General features: G+C 37.4%; 3 protein-coding genes across 3 annotated transcripts in view; 2 read left to right on the top strand and 1 right to left on the bottom strand.

Annotated features, from left to right (window-relative positions):
- The window catches only part of LOC142847901 (immunoglobulin lambda-1 light chain-like), a 174613-nt gene that overhangs the window by 102268 nt on the left and 53510 nt on the right, over positions 1–18835 (top strand). The window lies entirely within an intron of this gene.
- The window catches only part of LOC142847896 (immunoglobulin lambda-1 light chain-like), a 270740-nt gene that overhangs the window by 202041 nt on the left and 49864 nt on the right, over positions 1–18835 (top strand). The window lies entirely within an intron of this gene.
- Positions 16867–17223, bottom strand: LOC142839693 (U1 small nuclear ribonucleoprotein C-like). Its single transcript, XM_075955960.1, has one exon. The coding sequence runs from the start codon at positions 17221–17223 to the stop codon at positions 16867–16869; it is 357 nt and encodes a 118-aa protein (XP_075812075.1).

Here is an 18835-nt window from a genome sequence, read left to right as displayed (position 1 = left end):
TACAGCTACATCCCTTCATAAGAGGTGTCCATCTGCCCCTCTGTCCTTCTGTCTCTCTGTGGCTTGAGATAATATAGGAATGTTGAAGAAGCTTCTTTGTAGTCCTGTTAGTGCCATGAAGAACCTAAATTCCAGGACTAGTAAAATCAACAGAAATTTAAGAATTTCTGAAAACTGTATGTAGCTATCAAAACTCCATTTTTTTCAATAATAAAACTCTGAACATCTAAAATTCCAGTGCAATGATAACTTAGAAAAGTGATAGAAATCTGAAACTTCTTCAGATACCTTATGTGGGAAGCCTAAAGCCAGGCAAACTGGTCTGTATGTGGAATCAGACCATGACTGTCTTTTATGAAGGTATCACAGGATTGGAATGCATTGGTATCATTACAATTCTCCATCCAGAGATAGCATTGAAGAGTACAAAGGGATTCAGGTAAGACTTAACCAGATGTTCTCCATTGAAATAGTCTTCAAATTTCTAGACCTATATATGGAATGTTCCCTTTTCTGCAAATGGTAATTTCATAGAGATACTACCAAGTAAAACGTATAAATTACAAACAGAGTACTATACCTTTATTTTTATTGGGATTGACATAGGTGACCTGTCCATGCACCTCTTCCACTTGGGAGTTACATTTACCTGTTAACAAATGGATACTCACTTTTTTAAATAAATTGTTTTTACAACACCAAAGGGGCCACAATCCCTATGGAGAAAAGGTCCTGATATGTTGAAACTGTTTGGTAACGATAAAAATGTCCTGTGTGATGTTTTGCAAGATCAAAGGTAAATAAATATCTTCCAGCCTGGAGCAGGTGTAAAATGACTGCAATCTTTGTCCTTAAATCCCCTAGCCTCTTTTGTCTTTCCCAGGAAGGGGGGCCTATTCTAGAGGACTCACTGTACTCTTAATTCGTTTAATACTTTGGTGATTTGTAACATTCCTCCATGCACTATTTCAGAAAATTTAGATTATGAATAAATAAAAGATATAACCAAAGTAATTGACTTACCAGTTAAAGTAGTTCTAGATTTTATAAAAATACACTTCAGAATGAAGGAAAGATTTGTCACTATGCTGTTACAGTATATTTACACAATATAATAAATTCATTGATATAGCACAGTTTATGTGTTCAAACTACTTACAAGTAGTATTATTTTGGGACAGTTGCATAATTTTAAAGTATTTTGGGTGGTTGGAGAGAAGGTTCAGTGGTTAAGAGAACAGACTGATCTTACAGTAGACTCAAGGTCAATCCATTGGATTTATGTAGGGTAGTTTATCACTGGCTTTAATTTCAGCTCCTGTGAATCCAACAGTACTTTCGTGTGTGTGTGTGTGTGTGTGTGTGTGTGTGTGTGTGTGTGTGTGTGTGTGTATTTGGACATGAACACACAATTTATAATAAACAAATCAAAGCAAAAACAGTGTGAAACTTATTTATTTATTTATTTATTTTGGTAATCTATAATTGGGGAATAGACACTTATTACTGAAGATATTTGGAGATAAATATTCATTGTCCAGCAGGGGGCAGTGTATACTTCTCAGAAACTGACAAGTCCCAAAGTTAACTACTAACTCAAATTTAATCTCTTTAGACAAATTCACATGCAGAATTAGAGTTTACAACTCAGCAAGTGTTTCCTCAAGCTGCCCCTTCCTCCCTGGGATTAGAATTGTACCCTGGGTTGAAGAGATGTAATTTAGTGGTGATGGTGATAGTAAAAGACTCATACTGCAGCAAGTCACCATTTCCTCAATACCAGGAAAACCGCAGAGTCGAGCAGCATTTGTGGATCATGGGATCTCTTGAGATTAAAAGCAGGACCTGGCTGCCTGTTTTATCCCTCCATCTTTCCTTCTTTTCTTTCAAATTTCGTGGAGATTAAAAAGGTTTCTGGAATGAACCTTCTCATTCCTTACATCATTTGTAAATCTAATAATCATTTCTTTCAGAGTCTCCCCCCCAATCTGTACTGATGCTGAAGTATAAGGGTCTCTAGCAGTTACTGATTGTATCTTTCTGCACTGGTTCCAGGAATAGCCTGGTCAAGCCTCTTGGCTCTGGTTCACCTAACAATTAACTATTAACAAGCATTCTCTCTTCTGTCACTTGTTAACCTTAAATATAATCTTATTCTGGTGCTTTTGGGTTACAAGACTGAATAGAGTGCTGAAGGCTACTACATGCTACACCACAGTTGTGCTCATCATAGTGAGACACAGATGGAAAAGTAAATTATAAATGTACATTTGCATGAGCCTGTGTAAAGGCTCTGTCCTGTGATAATGAGATTCCATGGCCAGGCACTGTTGACATCCTAATGTTAAGTTTGCACAAAGAAGGTAAAGGGAATCACCTTCCTTCATTTGTGTCCTAGTTAGAATAAAAAGTGAAAATAGTCTTCAACTGTTGCAGTAGAGAATAAAAACATAAAACCAAAAGTGAAATTTGAATTCCTCCCATAGATTTATTTGCTTGTATGACTAGAGTCAACAGGTCTCTAGAGAGAAGCATTTTCTGTGATGTTTTTTCTACAACTAAATCAAAGTGGAGTAACAGTCCATTCACATTTTATAACTATTGGCATATTTTCTTTCATTTGAAGAAAATGAAATTCATTGTATAGTTTTTGCAAACTATTAAATTATATATTATTATTCTAATATACAATGATATAATAATATGCAACATATGACATATAATAACATACAATATTATTAAATATAACATATTATATAACATAATTACTATATGAGTATATATTATATAAAACAATATAATCAATATATTATATATAATAAATATACAAACTGTATGATATATGATTATCATATATAACATTATAGTAATATATATGAAATAATTTCTTCTCTGACATTAGATTAACATTTTTCCACTTTGGGAAGATGTGGGGATGTGATAAATCTGAATACCATTGTGTATAATCTCATTATAAGATTTTAAGTACTTATCCATATGTGTTTCATCAAATGAGCTCACACTGAAGCAAAGTGAGTCCCTGCACTTTCCTAACATGGCTCTGAGAACACAGAGAGGTAATATTGAATTGACATGAAGACTTAGGCGCATAGAGGACTTTGTCGCTGCTGACCAATGATAACCTAAGATTGTTCACAAACAACAATGACAAGGAGGGAAGGAAGAGGTGTCATAGGGTGCTTAGCTCAATGTGTCCATTTGCAAATCTGTCCTCCAGAAATTTGTATGTAATAACACAAGTCACATGTATTAACCCTCTGTTTATATGTTGGTATGTTGTTTCTGCCATCTCAAAGAACTAAGAAACAAGGCAATAATCTGTAAAGTATATCTGAATTTGTGCACATTTTATTCCTAAAGATAATGACACACTTTTCTTGCTTTATGGCTCATATTCCTTGCTTTAGATTGCAACTAAACTCTAACATTAAACAATTTTCAGTCTTAAATTATAAACACATGTCTCCACTTTCAATATTTTAGTACTGTAAGTAAGGACAAAGTAGTGCAGCTTCTAGAAGATACCTTTTCTTCAATGGCATCCACCTGTGAATGTGAGATCACACAAGTATTATATTGTTATTAGAAACTCAAATTTGAGCACTTGGTGAATTCTATGATACTGAGGGACAAGTCTGTCATTTGTAGTGGGAAACCATAAGAAAGCTAATCCTGTCATATAGTGCACAGACTGGGAGTCAGGAAGTTCTTTTCTTCCATGTGTTGGTAGGAAGCAGCAAACAGAAGAAGAAAAAATTGTAACATGAACCTCAATAGTTTCTAGCCTGTGTCAGTTCAATACTTATCAAACCTCAGCATGCACAAGAATCCTGTATCTGCAGGTCTGAATTGGGGTCTAGCATCCTTCCCTTGTGGAGTCCTCCTTCCCAAGTAACTCACATCAATGTTTGAATGTCAGTAATACCAAAGATGTACCTAATATAAAGTCAAAACCACAGGTGGGCAGAAAAGAATAGCAAAATAGTCATGAAAGAATAAAATATTTTTAAAATATGCGTTTATTTATTTAATTAATATTTGATTAATGATTAGATGTGTGTATGTGTGTATGTGTAAATAGTACAGCATAAATGTGACAAGAACAGTACAACTTGTGTAAGTGGAGTCATTCCTTCTAAGAATCAACTCCCATTGTGAGGTTTGATCAGTGTCCTCATGTACTGAGCATCTTGCTGTTTGAAAGGCTCTGAATAGCATACAATGTACATATACAAGCAGAGATTACAGAACCCTAGCTTCTTTCTTTTGTTTCCTTCCTTTATCCTTCCCCCTTCTTCTGTCCCTCCCTCCCTTCTTCCTTTTTCTTTCTTTCTTTCTATTGTTTTTGTCAATATTTTGTCTTCAAGGTTTTTTTTTTACTTTTTAAAAATTTTATACAATATATTTTGATCATATTCTTGCCCTTCCTTCAACTCTCCCCAGATCCTTCCAGCTCCCTAGCCACCCAATTTCATGTTCTTTCTCTTTAAAACCAAAATGACAGAAAAACCACCAAAAAACAAAGCAACAAAAAAATAAAAAACAAAAATTAGACTAAGTAAAATGAGAAAATCATTCAGACAAAATAAAACAAAACAAAAAATGCACACACACAGATGTACATACATATACACACACAGAAACACCATAGAGTCTGTTTACTGTTGACGGACTACCCTCACAATGAGGCCTGTCCGGGAGGGTGTTTGATATTTCAGTGACATTTGATTGAAGATAACTGATTTTCCCTTTTTGAAGTTATATATTACAAATAAATTCACGGCTAATGTTATGACTATTTGTCTTCTTCTATTTCTTGGTGCTGGGATTTTGTCTGATTTGAATGTGTGCTGGTCTTTTGTGCTTGCTTTCATACTTTCTATGACATCACATGTGACTCAGTCCTGTTGTGTCTGGAAGATGCTGTTTCCTTGGAGTCATCCATCATATCTGGATCTTAAACTCTACTCACCCACCTCCTCTCCTGCATATTCCCTGAGTCTGGAGGATAAGGATTTGACAAAAACAACCCAGGTAGATAGTTTCTTTAACCATGTATAGGTTAAAGCAAACTCGAGCAAATCAACATGGTCCTGACATTCCTTTTGCTTCTCCACAATATACTGTGTGATTTCTTTTATCATGATTTAATTTTTGCCTCCAATTTAGAGCTGTTCCCTTTTCTTAACTTCCATGCCCCTAAAGCTCTGCCAGTTAAATATAGTATTTTGATATTAAATAATTAGTAGGCAGGTTTCCATGAGTGTTTTGAAAACCATCACACAGTCATTTTTCATCAATACATTCTACTTCATACTGAAGAACAAATACAGGCCCTCTGCATTCTTCCCCCGACCTTTTTCTTTATATTTTTGTTTTGTATGGCAATGTAATTTTCAATTTTTTATTTATAATGCATCAAGAGTCATGCAGTATAATATTTATTATCATAAATACTAATATTCTTCAGTGTGCTTCTGTGGGTCAATCTACTGAGGAACTAAGTACAGAGAATAAGCCTGGCAACTTGAGCATTCTGAGAAGGGGCTCATGGTGTAAATTTCCCTGTCCTCATCATAAGTAGGAAAAGCCCTTAATAAAAGACAGCCTTATAAATTAACATTTACAACTTTGGTTCTCAAATTTCCTAATGTGTTTAGGCTTTAATACACTTTTATACTTTGTGGTGACTCCCAACCATAAAATTACTCATTGCTATTTCATAACTGTAATTTTTACTGTTACTTATCATAATATAATATATAATCAACAGAATATCTTGTATATGACCTCTGTCCTGTGGGGGCCATAAGACATAGGGTAAGAACACTGGTCTACATAGTGTTCCCACTGGGGAAAAAAACAAAAGACATAAAAGTCAGATTCTGAGGATGTTACTATTTCTGACCTTAATCAGAAAGTGCTTAGTAGTCAAGGACTTGGGAAAGTATGGTGCTCACAGACATGAAAGACCTAAACCTGCTCAGTGGGTTCCATAGGTTTCCACCGAAGAATCTGGAGGCAATAGGCTGAGAATACAGCATCTATTTCTTTGTGACTGTTCATGATTCAATAGGCCCAGCAGCTGGGGCTACTGTGATCTTTTGGTCAACCTCAGGAAGAAAGTGATACCCAGATTTTGATGGCACAAGCACCAAAGAAGGAATTTCCTTGACCAAGACAAATTTGCATATTTGCATGAAGGGCCCTCTGAGTTCTCTGAGAGGATAAGAGAGACCCACACCATGTCTGTCTCAGCAGAGCTCAGTGGTGTCTGCATCATGGCCTGGATTCCTCTCCTCTTCTTCCTCCTTCATTGTACAGGTAAGAAGAGTCATCTGCACTCTGATGCCAATTCAGGGAAACCAGCTGACATCAAGGTATATTCTCCCCACTTCTCTCACCCCAGGAGGTAATGTGTTTCTCTATTTCCAGCAACCTTCTCTCAACCTGTGCTGACTCAGTCACCCTCAGCCTCGGCTTCCTTGGGAGCCTCAGTCAAGCTAACCTGCACCTTGAATAGCGAGTTCAGTACCTACACAATTCATTGGTACCAACAAGAACCAGAGAAGGCTCCTAAGTATGTGATGTGGCTTAGTAGTAATGGAAACCAAAACAAGGGAGATGGGATCCCTGATCGCTTCTCTGGCTCCAGCTCTGGGGCTCATCGTTACTTAAGCATCTCCAACATTCAGCCTGAAGATGAAGCTGACTATTTCTGTGGTTCAGGTTATAGCATTGGAGAACAATACGGGTGAGCACAGTGCACCAGATAAATGAGGAAGCAAAACAGGAACTATTTTCCTCTCTTGATACCAAGCTAGCTTATGGTTTTGGAAAGGATCATCTGATGTTCTTAGCTATCACACTCTTTGGATATTTTCCTCTTATTACTCATAGATCATAGTTCTAGCTCCTGAGCTCCTTGTAAAAAAGACAAAAGGCAAGAATTGTACTGAGAGAACTGCTTTGTAAAATTAATGAAATGGAAAATCAAATATTATGTGTATAGACTTGAGGAGGTAAGAACATTCTTCTTTGAGATTACTGAAGTGGAATTAATGCTCTCATGCTTACTTACCAAAATTCACAGTAGCATCTATTTGTTGTAAGATGGTTCTCTTCTCTCATACTCTAAGTGTTTTACCTCTAGTAAATTGCTAACAAGTGCAGTGAAAGAACATTTATGAAGCAGTCTGGTAGGGATCCTTAGACTCAGAACAAAATAATAGAAACAGCCACACTGGCTGAGCTTTGTTTTTAAACGTACACAAACATTTCCATATTGCTCCTGACACTCCTTTTTACTTAGTAAGCTTTCCCAGATATTTTGAAGGAAGCCTAGAAATATCAAAATATGGTTTAGTCTCTGTCAAAATCTTTATAAGTGAAATTTATATATCAACATTAGGGCCCTCCTTTGCCCACACTGAGTCCATCTTTAACATCTCACATTAGACTTAAAATAACCAATGAAATTACATGACAACATGCATGGAAGACAAAAATAAACCAACCGACAAACAAACAAAATCCCACAAAATTATATAAAGGGATCATAATCTGAGAATATCAGAGCATCATTCTTTTGTATAGGATATCAGTAAGAAGGCTAGAATTATACTTGCTTTCCAGGAGAAATCTCTGAAACTCATCTTGTTGAGCAGACTAGGTTGGGTGCATTCAGGGTGGTATGGCTGTTGTCCTTGTTAGCAGAATCCTATGTCAGGCCCTATGCTAGCAAGTTCTGTTAGATCACAAACCTGAAACAGTTGATTCTGCTTGAAGATAGGAAATTAAGATGGGATTTTTCACCTTTCTCAGTCCTTACTTATAATTGCATAACTTTTTCTCTCATATTGGTCATTACTTTACATGGTGACCAGATCCCAAAGTCTACTTTTTTTTCTAGTATTTTGTGTTTCTTCACTATTTCCCTAGATGTCACCTCCATATCAAGTGACTAACTGTTCACTATATCTATTACTTCAATAAAAGCACATAACAAAGGCAACTCAGAATGAAGAGTTCATAGGGAGATTATGGTTCTTTCAGGATAATGAGGTCACAGACAGGGAACAAGATCGGTAGTCCAAGGTTCACATCTCAATCATCAAACAGGGAGAGGGGTGTGGTAGAAGGCTTTGAAATTTCAAAGTTCACCTGAAGTAATTTAGTTGCCCACAATACTTCACTTCCTAAACTTACCCAAATATCACCACTAGTTTGGGACCAAGTAGTCAAATCCCAGAACCTATGGGGGGAATTCTCACTCAAACCACATCTTTCACCATGCAACTGAGCTCCATGCTGGCTTATCTCAAATAGCATGCCTTCTTTCCCATCTTACTTTTCCTCCTATAGGCAGCTGACAAGATTTACAGTTTGCCTTCTTTCAATTCTTTGTACTGTTTTCTTTTAAGCTCTGATGAAATTGTCTTCAAGCTTCAAAATTCATTTAGGAGTTAGAGGAGGTTAGAGAAGAAGGGAAGAAGAGGAGGGAAGGACAAGGAGTAAGCGGGGAAGGAGAGAGAGACAGAGTATCAAAGAGGGGTAAGTTAAAGGGAGAGAAGGAGAAATACAAAAAGACAGAGAAGAGAGAAATAGAGACAGAGATAAAATCCTCAACATAAAATTGTTGGTTACATCTGCTGTCATGCAAGAGTTTTCTAGGTAATCACCAACAACTGAAGCTAGGAAATATAGAACACAGAGAAGGGAAAGAACATATCAAAGTAAAAATGGCGATCTATTTTTACCACAATAGTATACATCCATGAAGTATTAAGGAAGAGGTATTAGCTCATCATTACACACACCCTTGAGAATGATTAGCAGCAGTATGCATTCTTTCCCAGGCCAGATACCTTATTGCTAGCATAATGTCCTCTGTCCTGTCTTACTCAGCATATCACTTCAACATTTCTTCTGTCATAACAAAGCTCAACCTCAACCCTATCTAAAGCCAAAGAGCAGGTAAAGAAATTCTAAAAATGACCTTGGAATTTCTATCAGATTTTGAAAATTTGGTTATTCTTCTCTTATCTATAAATTCTCGTGAGATTCCCAGGCTATGGGGCAAAGAATACTAATGCATCTTTTTGGAATGATTATTTTTGGGATGACCATGATCACCAAATCTCTTTTCTTACCACATGTAGAAATAAAGACCAGATCAGATCGGTAATGTATAGGACTGACACATAGAAAGTTAGGTGTATGTTCATAAGCTATAGTTCTCTCATAAAATGGGCTGGCCAGAGAATGAAAGACCTGAGAGAGGATCAGTGTGAGCCGTAGGGCCTCATGAAGCAGGGAACTGGGATATCATCACCATGGAGTACTCAACTCTCTTCCTGATCCATCTCATTCACCACACAAGTCCCTGCCTTGCTAGTGTGAAGCTCTCCTCATTCTACAATCATCCCTTAGTCCTTAATCCTCTTAGTTAACATGTTGGTGTTAAAGAAGCAAAGATTCCCTTGGTGTCTTCCATATCAGCTACTGGGAAGTTCATGGGGTAAGACTCAGTAATTGTTGGCATTTAATTTTCTTAGAAGTCTTTTGTTTAAAATGGATTGAGATCTTTTACTTGTTTGCATAGATAATTTCCCCCCATATAGCAAAGAGATCAAAAATGAATACATGATCTGATAAATAGTGAGCCCTGAATCCAGAAAGGAAATGGCCTTGAACAGAATCTATGTCCTTCCTGGAGAGAATCAGGATAGAGAGCCACCAATTCCTCAAGCTCAACGTCTTTGCAAGAACCAAGTAAACTGTTTTTTGGACAGACAAGTTCTACTGTGTTAAGTAAAATAACTGATAATATAAATCAGAATGTGATAAATGAATATAAGCCAAGATAAACATTGTATTGTTATTATCAAAAGAAATTGATACAATAGCATAGATTAGAAGCTGTTAAAAGATCCTCTTGTTTCAAAGACATATATTGTTATTATGTATTGTATATCCAACATACAAAGATTGCTTTTAATTTCTTTGTCTCCAGAATTTTATCATTTGTTATTTATTTATTTATTTATTTATTGACCAAATGTCTCAGTATGTAGACCAGACTTTCATCACACCCAAACTGACCTAATGTTAGGGTACTGGGATTTTAGATATACATTTTAAATATTTTAATTTTTGTTGAAATTATAATGTCAACATATCCCCCTTCACTTTCCTCCCTCAAAACCCTCCCAGATACCCTTCCTTACTTGTCCTCTTTTTAATTCATTAACACTTTTTGTACTAAATGATATTATACTGATATACTTATGTGCATGTATATACATGAATACAAATATATATATATATGTATAGAAGTATATTTATAACTGAATATATATATATATATATATATATATATCATGCTCAGTCTTAAGAAAGTTAATTGTATGATTGTTTTCATGGTTAAGCATTTGTTATCAAACAACCAATTGATGAGCTCTTCCCTGTGAAGCACTGTTCCTTTTCCTTTCAGAATTGCTTAGGTGTCTGTTTCTTTTTGTTAGGGTTGAGGTGTCCTGGGCTCTCCCCATTCACTTTGGCAGGTCTATTCCTGTCATACTTGTTCACCTCTAATTTAGACAGTCATGTGACTTTTCGGTGTAATTTCTGTCATTCATAGGAAATCCAATCTTATAGAAAACTCCCTAATTTTAATAGTGTGTGTGTGTGTGTGTGTGTGTGTGTGTGTGTGTGTTCCATGTTTCTGTGTATAGGCATTTGCTTGTGAGTGCCAGACCTCTGGAGGTATAATTCCAGTAGATTGTTGACTGACATGTGGATGCTCGAAGCTCTATGGATTTAGGAGATGACTGCTTATGATTACCTGGTTTCCTGGAGAGAATGGGGTGGATTCAAGCAAAATTGGGTCCATTGGCATGGGATCAGGGAGATAGCTCTTAAAATGTGAGCACAGAAGGGACCTTAGGCAGGAGAGGTAAGGTAGATACGTGACTACTGGAGTTTCTGGACCAGTGGGCTGTGGTTGAGGAGGAAGGACCTCCTGTAAAAGAATTCAAAATGGATTAGGCCTATAGGAAAGCATGGGCTTGCTGAGAAGTGGAATATTGCAATGAGGGAAATAAAAGGTGTGATTTTCTTTTGGGCTAAACAGTTGTGGGGTACCAGGCAGGACAGAAAACACAAACAAACAGGCCCGCCCTCATGTTACACTATTTAGATGAAGAACATCTTATTATGTCTTCTCTGAATACTTCTCCACTCTTGATATGCTATCTTTGGAAGGATAATTATAAAGATACCAATGTATCCCAATCCTGTGATACCTTCATGAGAGACAGTCATAATCTGCTTCCACATACAGATGGTTTGCCCAGTTTTGGGCTTCGCACTTAAGGTATGTAAAGAAGTTTCAGACTTTTGTCCCCTTTCTATGCTATTATTGCACTAGGATTTCAGAGCTTCAGAGTGTTAGCCATGACAAATAGAGTTTTGATAGCTACAAATAGTTTTCAGATCACTAGCTCTAGCCTCTCATTGGCTAACTCTCACATCTTGATTAACCCATTTTTCTGATCTATGTTAGCCATGTAGCTCAGTACTTTTTTTCAGTGGGGCAGATCACATCCTGCTGCTTCGGTGGTCTGGACAGGAGTGGGAGGAATCAACTTCCTTCTTCCCAAAATTCTCTTGTTCTCATTACATCATTTCTGCTTCCTGTCTGGTTTTCCTGCCTAATACTTCCTGCCTGGCCAATCAGTGTTTATTTGAAACATGATTTACAGAATACAGACAATTCTCCCACACCAAAATAGTCCTCAAATTTCCATATCACATATGAAATGTTCCCTTTTCTGCAAATGGTTACTTCATAGAGATACTACCAAGTAGTATGTATATGTTACAAAGTAACGTCCATATACCTTTATTTTTATTGGGATTGACGTAGAGGTCCTGATCCTGCACCTTTTCCCCTTGGAAGTTACATTACAACAGCAAAAGGTCCCCAATATTTATTGAGAAAGGGTCCTGATGTGTGGAAACTGTTTGGTAACTATAAGAATGCTCTGTCTAATGTTTTGCAAGATTAATAATAATATTGTAAAGACCTTTCAGCCTGCAGTAGGTGTGACATGATCGTAGCCTCTAACTTTAAATCCCCTACCCTCCATTGTCTTTCCCAGGCAGGGGCCTACTCTAGAGGACTCACTGTGTTCTTAATTCATTAAATAAATTTTGGTGATTTGTAACTTTCCTACATGAAGTATTTAAGAAAAAAATAAGAATATGACTAAATAAAAGATATCCAAAGTAATTGACTTACCAATTAATGTAGTTCTAGGCTTTATAATAATATGCTTCAGGATGAAGGGAAGATTTGTCACTATGCTGTTACAGTATTTATACACAATACAATAGATTCATTGATATAGTACAGTTTATGCATTCAAGCTACTTCTAAGTAATATTTTGGGAGAGTTGCATAATTTTAAAGCTTTTTGGGTGGTTGGAAGAGAAGGTGCAGTGGTTAAGAGCACAGACAGATCTTACAGTAGATTCAAGTTCATCCCTTGGACTTACCTAGAGTGGTTTATCATTGCCTTTAATTTCATCTCCTGTGAATCCAACAACACTGGCCTCTGTGAGTGACTGTCTTTGTGTATGTGTGTGTGTGTGTGTCTGTCTCTGTGTGTGTGTCTCTTAGTCTCTCTCTGTTTGCACATGCACACATAATTTAAAATACATATAAATCAAAAAGATGAAAAGTCTGAAACTTATTGTTTTCAGGCATCTATAATTGGGTAATGGAAACTTATTACTAAAATATTGGAAGAAAATATTTATAGTCCAGCAGGAGGCACTGTATACTTCTCAGAAAACGACAAAACCCAAATTTAACTAATAACTTGAATTTAATATCCTTGGTCAGGTTCACACCCAGAATTAGAGGTTACCACATAGCAGGTGTTTCCTCAGAGCTTCCCCCAGTCTCCCTGGGAGTATAATTGTGCCCTAGACTGAAGAGATGTGATTTAGTGGTGATGGTGATAGTAAAAGACTCATACTGCAGCAAATCACCATTTCCCCAATACCAAGAAAACCATAGAGACCAGCAGCATCTGTGGATCCTGGAATCTCTTGAGATTTAAAGAAGGACATGGATGCATGTCTTATCTCTAGATCTTTTTTTCCTTTTCTTTCAAGTTTTGTGGAGATTAAAAAGGTTTTTTGGAATGAACCTTCTCATGCCTTGCCTCATTTCTAAATCTAATAACCATATCTTTCAGGGTCTCCCCACAATCTGTAATGATGCTGAGGTATAAGGGTCTCTAACAATTACTGATTATCTCTTTCCGCACTGGTTTTAGTAATAGCCTGGTCAAGCCTCTTGGTTCTGATTCACCTAACAATTAACATTCTCTCTTCTGTCACTTGTTAACCTTAAATATAAACTTGCTCTTGTGCTATTTGGTTACAAGACTTAATAGAGTGCTGCAGGCTATTACATGCTACACCACAGTTGTACTCATCATAGTGAGACACAGATGGAGAAGTAAAATATAAATGCACATTTGCCTGAGCCTGTGTAGAGGCTCTGTCCTGTGATAATGAGATTCCATGGCCAGACACTATTGCCATCCTAATGTTAAGACTCCACAGAGAAGGTGAAGGGAAGCATCTTTCTTCATTTGTGTCCTAGTTAGAATAAAAAGTGGAGATATTCTTCAACTGTTGTAAAAGAGAATAAAAACATAAAACCAGAAGTAAAATTAGTATACCTCCCAGAGATGTATTTGCTTATACAAATAGAGCCAACCGGTCTCTAGAGAGAAGCATTCTCTGTGATATTTTTCTAAAACTAGATCAAAGTGGAGTAACAGTCCATTCACATTTTATAACTATTGGTGTATTATCTTTTTTTGAAGAAAATTAAATTCATTGTTTAGTTTTTGCAAATTATGAAATTATATATTATTATTTTAATAAACAATTATATACTAATATACAACATATGATGTATAATGACATGCACTATATTAAATATAACATATTATACAATATAATTACAATATTAATATATGTTATATTATGTAAAACAATTTACATATATAATTAGTATACAAATTGTAAAATATATGACTATTGTATATAATATAGTAACATATATATATATATATATAATTTTTCTCTGACATTAGATTAACATTCTTCCAGTTGGAGAAGATGTAGTCATGTGATAAATCTGAGTACAATTGTATATAATCTCATTATTAGATTGTAAGTACTTCTGCAGATGTGTTTCATCAAATGAGCTCATACTGAAGGAGAGTGAGTCCCTGCACTTTCCTAAGATGGCTTTGAGAACACAGAGAGGTAATATTGAATTGACATGAAGATTGATGTGCATAGAGGACTTTGTCGCTGCTGACCAATGATAACCTAAGATTGTTCATAAACAACAGGGACAAGGAGAGAAAAAAGAAGTGTCATAGGGTGCTTAGCTCAGTGTGTCCATTTGCAAATCTGTCCTCCAGAAATTAGTATGTGATAACACAAGCCATATGTATTAAACCTCTGTTTATATTTTGGTATGTTGTTTCTGCCATCTCAAGGAACTAAGAAACAAGGCAATAATCTGTAAAGTATATCTGAATTTGTGCGTATTTCTTTAATCTGCACTGACATTTTGTTCTTAAAGGTATTGACATACTTTTCCTGCTTTGTGGCTCATATTCCTTGCTTTAGATTGCAACTAAACTCTAACATTAAACAATTTTCAGTCTTAAATCATAAACACATGTCTCCACTTTCAATATTTAGTAAGCAAGGACACAGTAGTGCAGCTTCTAGAAGATGCCTTTTCTTCAGTGGCATCCACCTGTGACTGTGAGATCAAACAAGTATCACCTTGTTATTAGAAACTCAAATTTGAACACTTGGTGAATTCTATGACACCGAGGGACAAGCCTGTCATTTGTAGTGGGAAATCTTAAGAAAGCTAATCTGTCCATATAGTGCACCGACTGGGAGTCAGGAAGTTCTTTTGTTCCATATGTTGGCAAAAAACAGCAAACAGAGAAGAAGAAAAGTTTGCAACTTGAAGCTCAATAGTTTGTAGCCTGTGTTAGTCAATACTTACTAAAACTCAAGATGCACATGAATCATTTATCTGCAGGTCTGAATTAGGGTCTAACATCCTTCACTGACTCCTCCTTCTAACCAAGTATCTCACATCAATATTTGTATGTCAATAATACCAAAAAAGTACTTAATATAAAATCAAAACCATAGGTTGGCAGAAAAGAGTAGCAAAATAGTCATGAAAGAATCGAAAGATTTATAATTATGTCTTTATTTATTTACATGTTTATTTAATGATTTAATGTGTGTGTGTTTGTGTGTGGGGGTGTGTGTAAATACCAGATCACGTATGTGACAGCTACAGAACAACTTGTGTCAGTTGTCTCTTTCCTTCCACAATGGTAATTCCAGGAATTGGCTCCCTTGTGAGGCTTGACAATTGTTCTCACATACTGAGACATCTTGCTATTTAAAAGGTTCTGAATAGCATACAGTGTACATAGTTCTGTGCATGTATTCAACCAGGAATAACTGAACACTAGCTTCTTTCTTTTGGTTCCTTCCTTTATCCTTCCCTCCCTTCTTCTGTCTCTCCCTCTCCTTCCTTTCTTCCTTCCTTCCTTCCTTCCTTTCTTTATTTCTATTTTTTGTCAATATTTTGTCTTCAAGTTTTTACTTTTTAAAAATTTATTTAATAAAATATATTTTGATCATATTCTTTCCCTTCTCCCAACTCTCCCCAGATCCTTCCAGCTTCCTAGCCACCTAACTTCATGTTCTTTCTCTTTCAAACAAAAAAGACAGAAAAACCACCAAAACCCAGAAAGCAACAACAAAATTAAAAAACAAAAAATGGATTAAGTAAAATGAAAAATCATTCAGACAAAATAAAACAAAACACAAAGTGCACACATATAGACGTACACACGCACACCACACACATGTACTCATGCATACACACACAGAGACAGACAAACAAACTGCATAGTGTATGTTTATTGTTGACTAACTACTCCTGACTATGAGGCCTGCCCTGGAGTGTGTTTGATATTTCAGTCACACTTGATTGGAGATAACTGATTTTCCATTTCCGAAGTTACATATTATGAATAAATTCACGGCTAATGTTATGACTATTTGTCTTCTTCTATTTCTTGGTGCTGGGATTTTGTCTGATTTGAATGTGTGCTGGTCTTTTGTGCTTGCTTTCATACTTTCTATGACGTCACATGTGACTCAGTCCTGTTGTGCCTGGAAGATGCTGTTTCCTTGGAGTCATCCATCATATCTGGCTCTTAAGCACTTTCCACCCACCTCATCTTCTGCAAATTTCCTGAGCCTAGTGAAAAGGGGTTTGACAAAGACAAAGACAACCCAGGTAGATAGTTTCTTTAACCATGTATAAGTTAAAACATAACTGAGCAAACCCACATGGTCCTTACATTCCTCTTGCTTCTCCACAATATACTGTGTGACTTCTTTTATCATGATTTAATTTTTGCCTCCAATTTAGAGCTGTTCCCTTTTCTGATAATCCATCCCCTAAAGCCCTACCATTTAAATATAGTATTTCGACATTTTTTTTAACTCAAACAGCTGATAGTTTTCACAATGTAAGTGAGCGCTGCACTTTTTCTAATACCACTTCTCCCCTCCAAATTATTCTGTCAGGAAAGGGGAAGCCTTGCTTGTCATGCAGCTTGAAAACACCGAGGCTCAGCACCGTGATCAACTGGTGAAACAGAACAAGAAATACAAAACAGAAAAAGAGCCTTTCCGCTCTTATCTGTCTGGCCGAGTCATGCCAGGCCGTGTGGGCACCAACATAGGGCGAGCAGGGGGTCTCATCATTGGAGGTCCGGGCATCATGGGCATATGGCCACCCATGGGAGACCTCATTCCAGGAGCAGGTCCCACAGGCATCATCCCAGGAGGAGGAGGACCCATCATCGGCATAATGGGAGGGCCTCTCATGTGGGGTGCAGGCATCATGCGAGGGTGAGGAGGACCCGGGAGACTGGGGGGAGGCGGGATCATGGCCCCTGCAGGAGGAGGAGAAGAGACTGGAACTGGAGGTATCTTTCCTTGTTGAAATGCAGCTGTTGTTTTGTCAATCAGGCTCTGGGCTTGCTCTTCCATCCATTTCTGGTAGTAGTCTTTCACGTTCTCCTATGCTTCCGACCGCTGCAGTGTGTCTTTCTCACAGATGGAGAATCATGGGAAAGACACATATCACAGTAGTCACAATAAAACTTAGGTATGTTGCTCCGCAAGCCGTTGGCTACCCCTAGTATTTCGATATTAAATAATTGGTAGGCAGGTTTCGCTGAGTGTCTTGAAAACAATCACACAAGTCATTTTTCATTAATCTATTCTAATTCTTACTAAAGAAAAAATACAGGCCCACTGTGTTCTTTCCCCGACATCTTTCTTTTTTTATTGATTTTATTATTATTATTAAAAATTTCCAACTCCTCCTCTCATCCCTTTTAGATCCCCCTCCCCTACCCCTCTCCTCCTCCATCTCCAGTCAAAAGAGTAGTCAGGGTTCCATGCCCTGTGGGAAGTCCAAGGTCCTCCCCCCTCCATCCAGGTCCAGGAAGGTGAACATCCAAACAGACTAGGCTTCCACAAAGCCAGGCAATGCAGTAGGATCAAAACCCAGTGCCATTGTCCTTGGTTTCTCAGTCATCCCTCATTGTTTGCCACGTTCAGAAGTCCAGTTTGATCACATGCTTCAGCAGACCCAGTTCAGCTGCCCTTGGTAAGCTCCCATTAGATCAGCCCCACCGTCTCAGTGGGTGTTCTCCCTCCTTCTGCTCCTCATTTGGACCTTGGGAGCTCAGTCCATTGCTCCAATGTGGGTTTCTGTCTCTATCTCCATTCATCGCCAGATGAAGGTTCTATGGTGATATGCAAGATATTCATCAGTATGGTTATAGGATAGGGCTATTTCAGGCTTCCCTCTCGTCAGCTGCCCAAAGAATTAGCTGGACATCTACTTGGACTCCTGGGAACCCCTCTAGAGTCAAGTCTCTTGCCCACCCTAAAATGGCTCCCTTAATTAAGATATCCACTTCCATGCTCCCATATCCACCCTTCCTCCGTCCCAACCCTCCCATTCACCCAAGCTCTTCCCATCCTTCCCTTCTCACCTTTGTCTTCCCATCTCCCTTGACCTTCCAACCCACCCCCAAGATCCCAATTTTTGCCTGGAAATCTTGTCTACTTCCAATATACAGAGGGATAACTATATGTTTTTCTTTGGGTTCACCTTCTTAGTTAGCTTCTCTAGGATCACGAAATATAGGCTCAATGTCCTTTGTTTATGGCTAGAATCCACTTATGAGTGAGTACATACCATATTCATCTTTTTGGGTCTGGCTTACCTCACTCAGGATAGTGTTTTCTACTTCCATCTATTTGCATGCTAAATTCAAGATGTCATTGTTTTTTACTGCTGGGTAGTACTCTAATGCGTACATAATCCACACTTTGTTTATCGATTATTCCACTGTGGGGCATCTAGGTTGTTTCCAGGTTCTGGCTATTACAAATAATGCTGCTATGAACATAGTTGAACAAATGCTTTTGTAGCATGATAGGGCATCTCTTGGATATATTCCCAAGAGTGGTATTGCTGGAACTGGGGTAGATTGATCCCAAATTTTCTGAGAAACCGCCACACTGATTTCCAAAGTGTTTCTACAAATTTGCATTCCCACCAGCAATGGATGAGTTTTACCCCTTA

Source organism: Microtus pennsylvanicus, chromosome 1 (assembly GCF_037038515.1).
Source record: "Microtus pennsylvanicus isolate mMicPen1 chromosome 1, mMicPen1.hap1, whole genome shotgun sequence".
Taxonomy (NCBI): Eukaryota; Metazoa; Chordata; class Mammalia; order Rodentia; family Cricetidae; genus Microtus; species Microtus pennsylvanicus.
The sequence above is the reverse complement of the archived record's forward strand: the minus strand, read 5'-3'. Positions and strand labels throughout refer to the sequence as shown.

Bases quoted from the DNA above. Each gene is read 5' to 3' on its own strand.
- LOC142839693 (XM_075955960.1), bottom strand. From the start codon at position 17,223: ATGGAAGAGCAAGCCCAGAGCCTGATTGACAAAACAACAGCTGCATTT.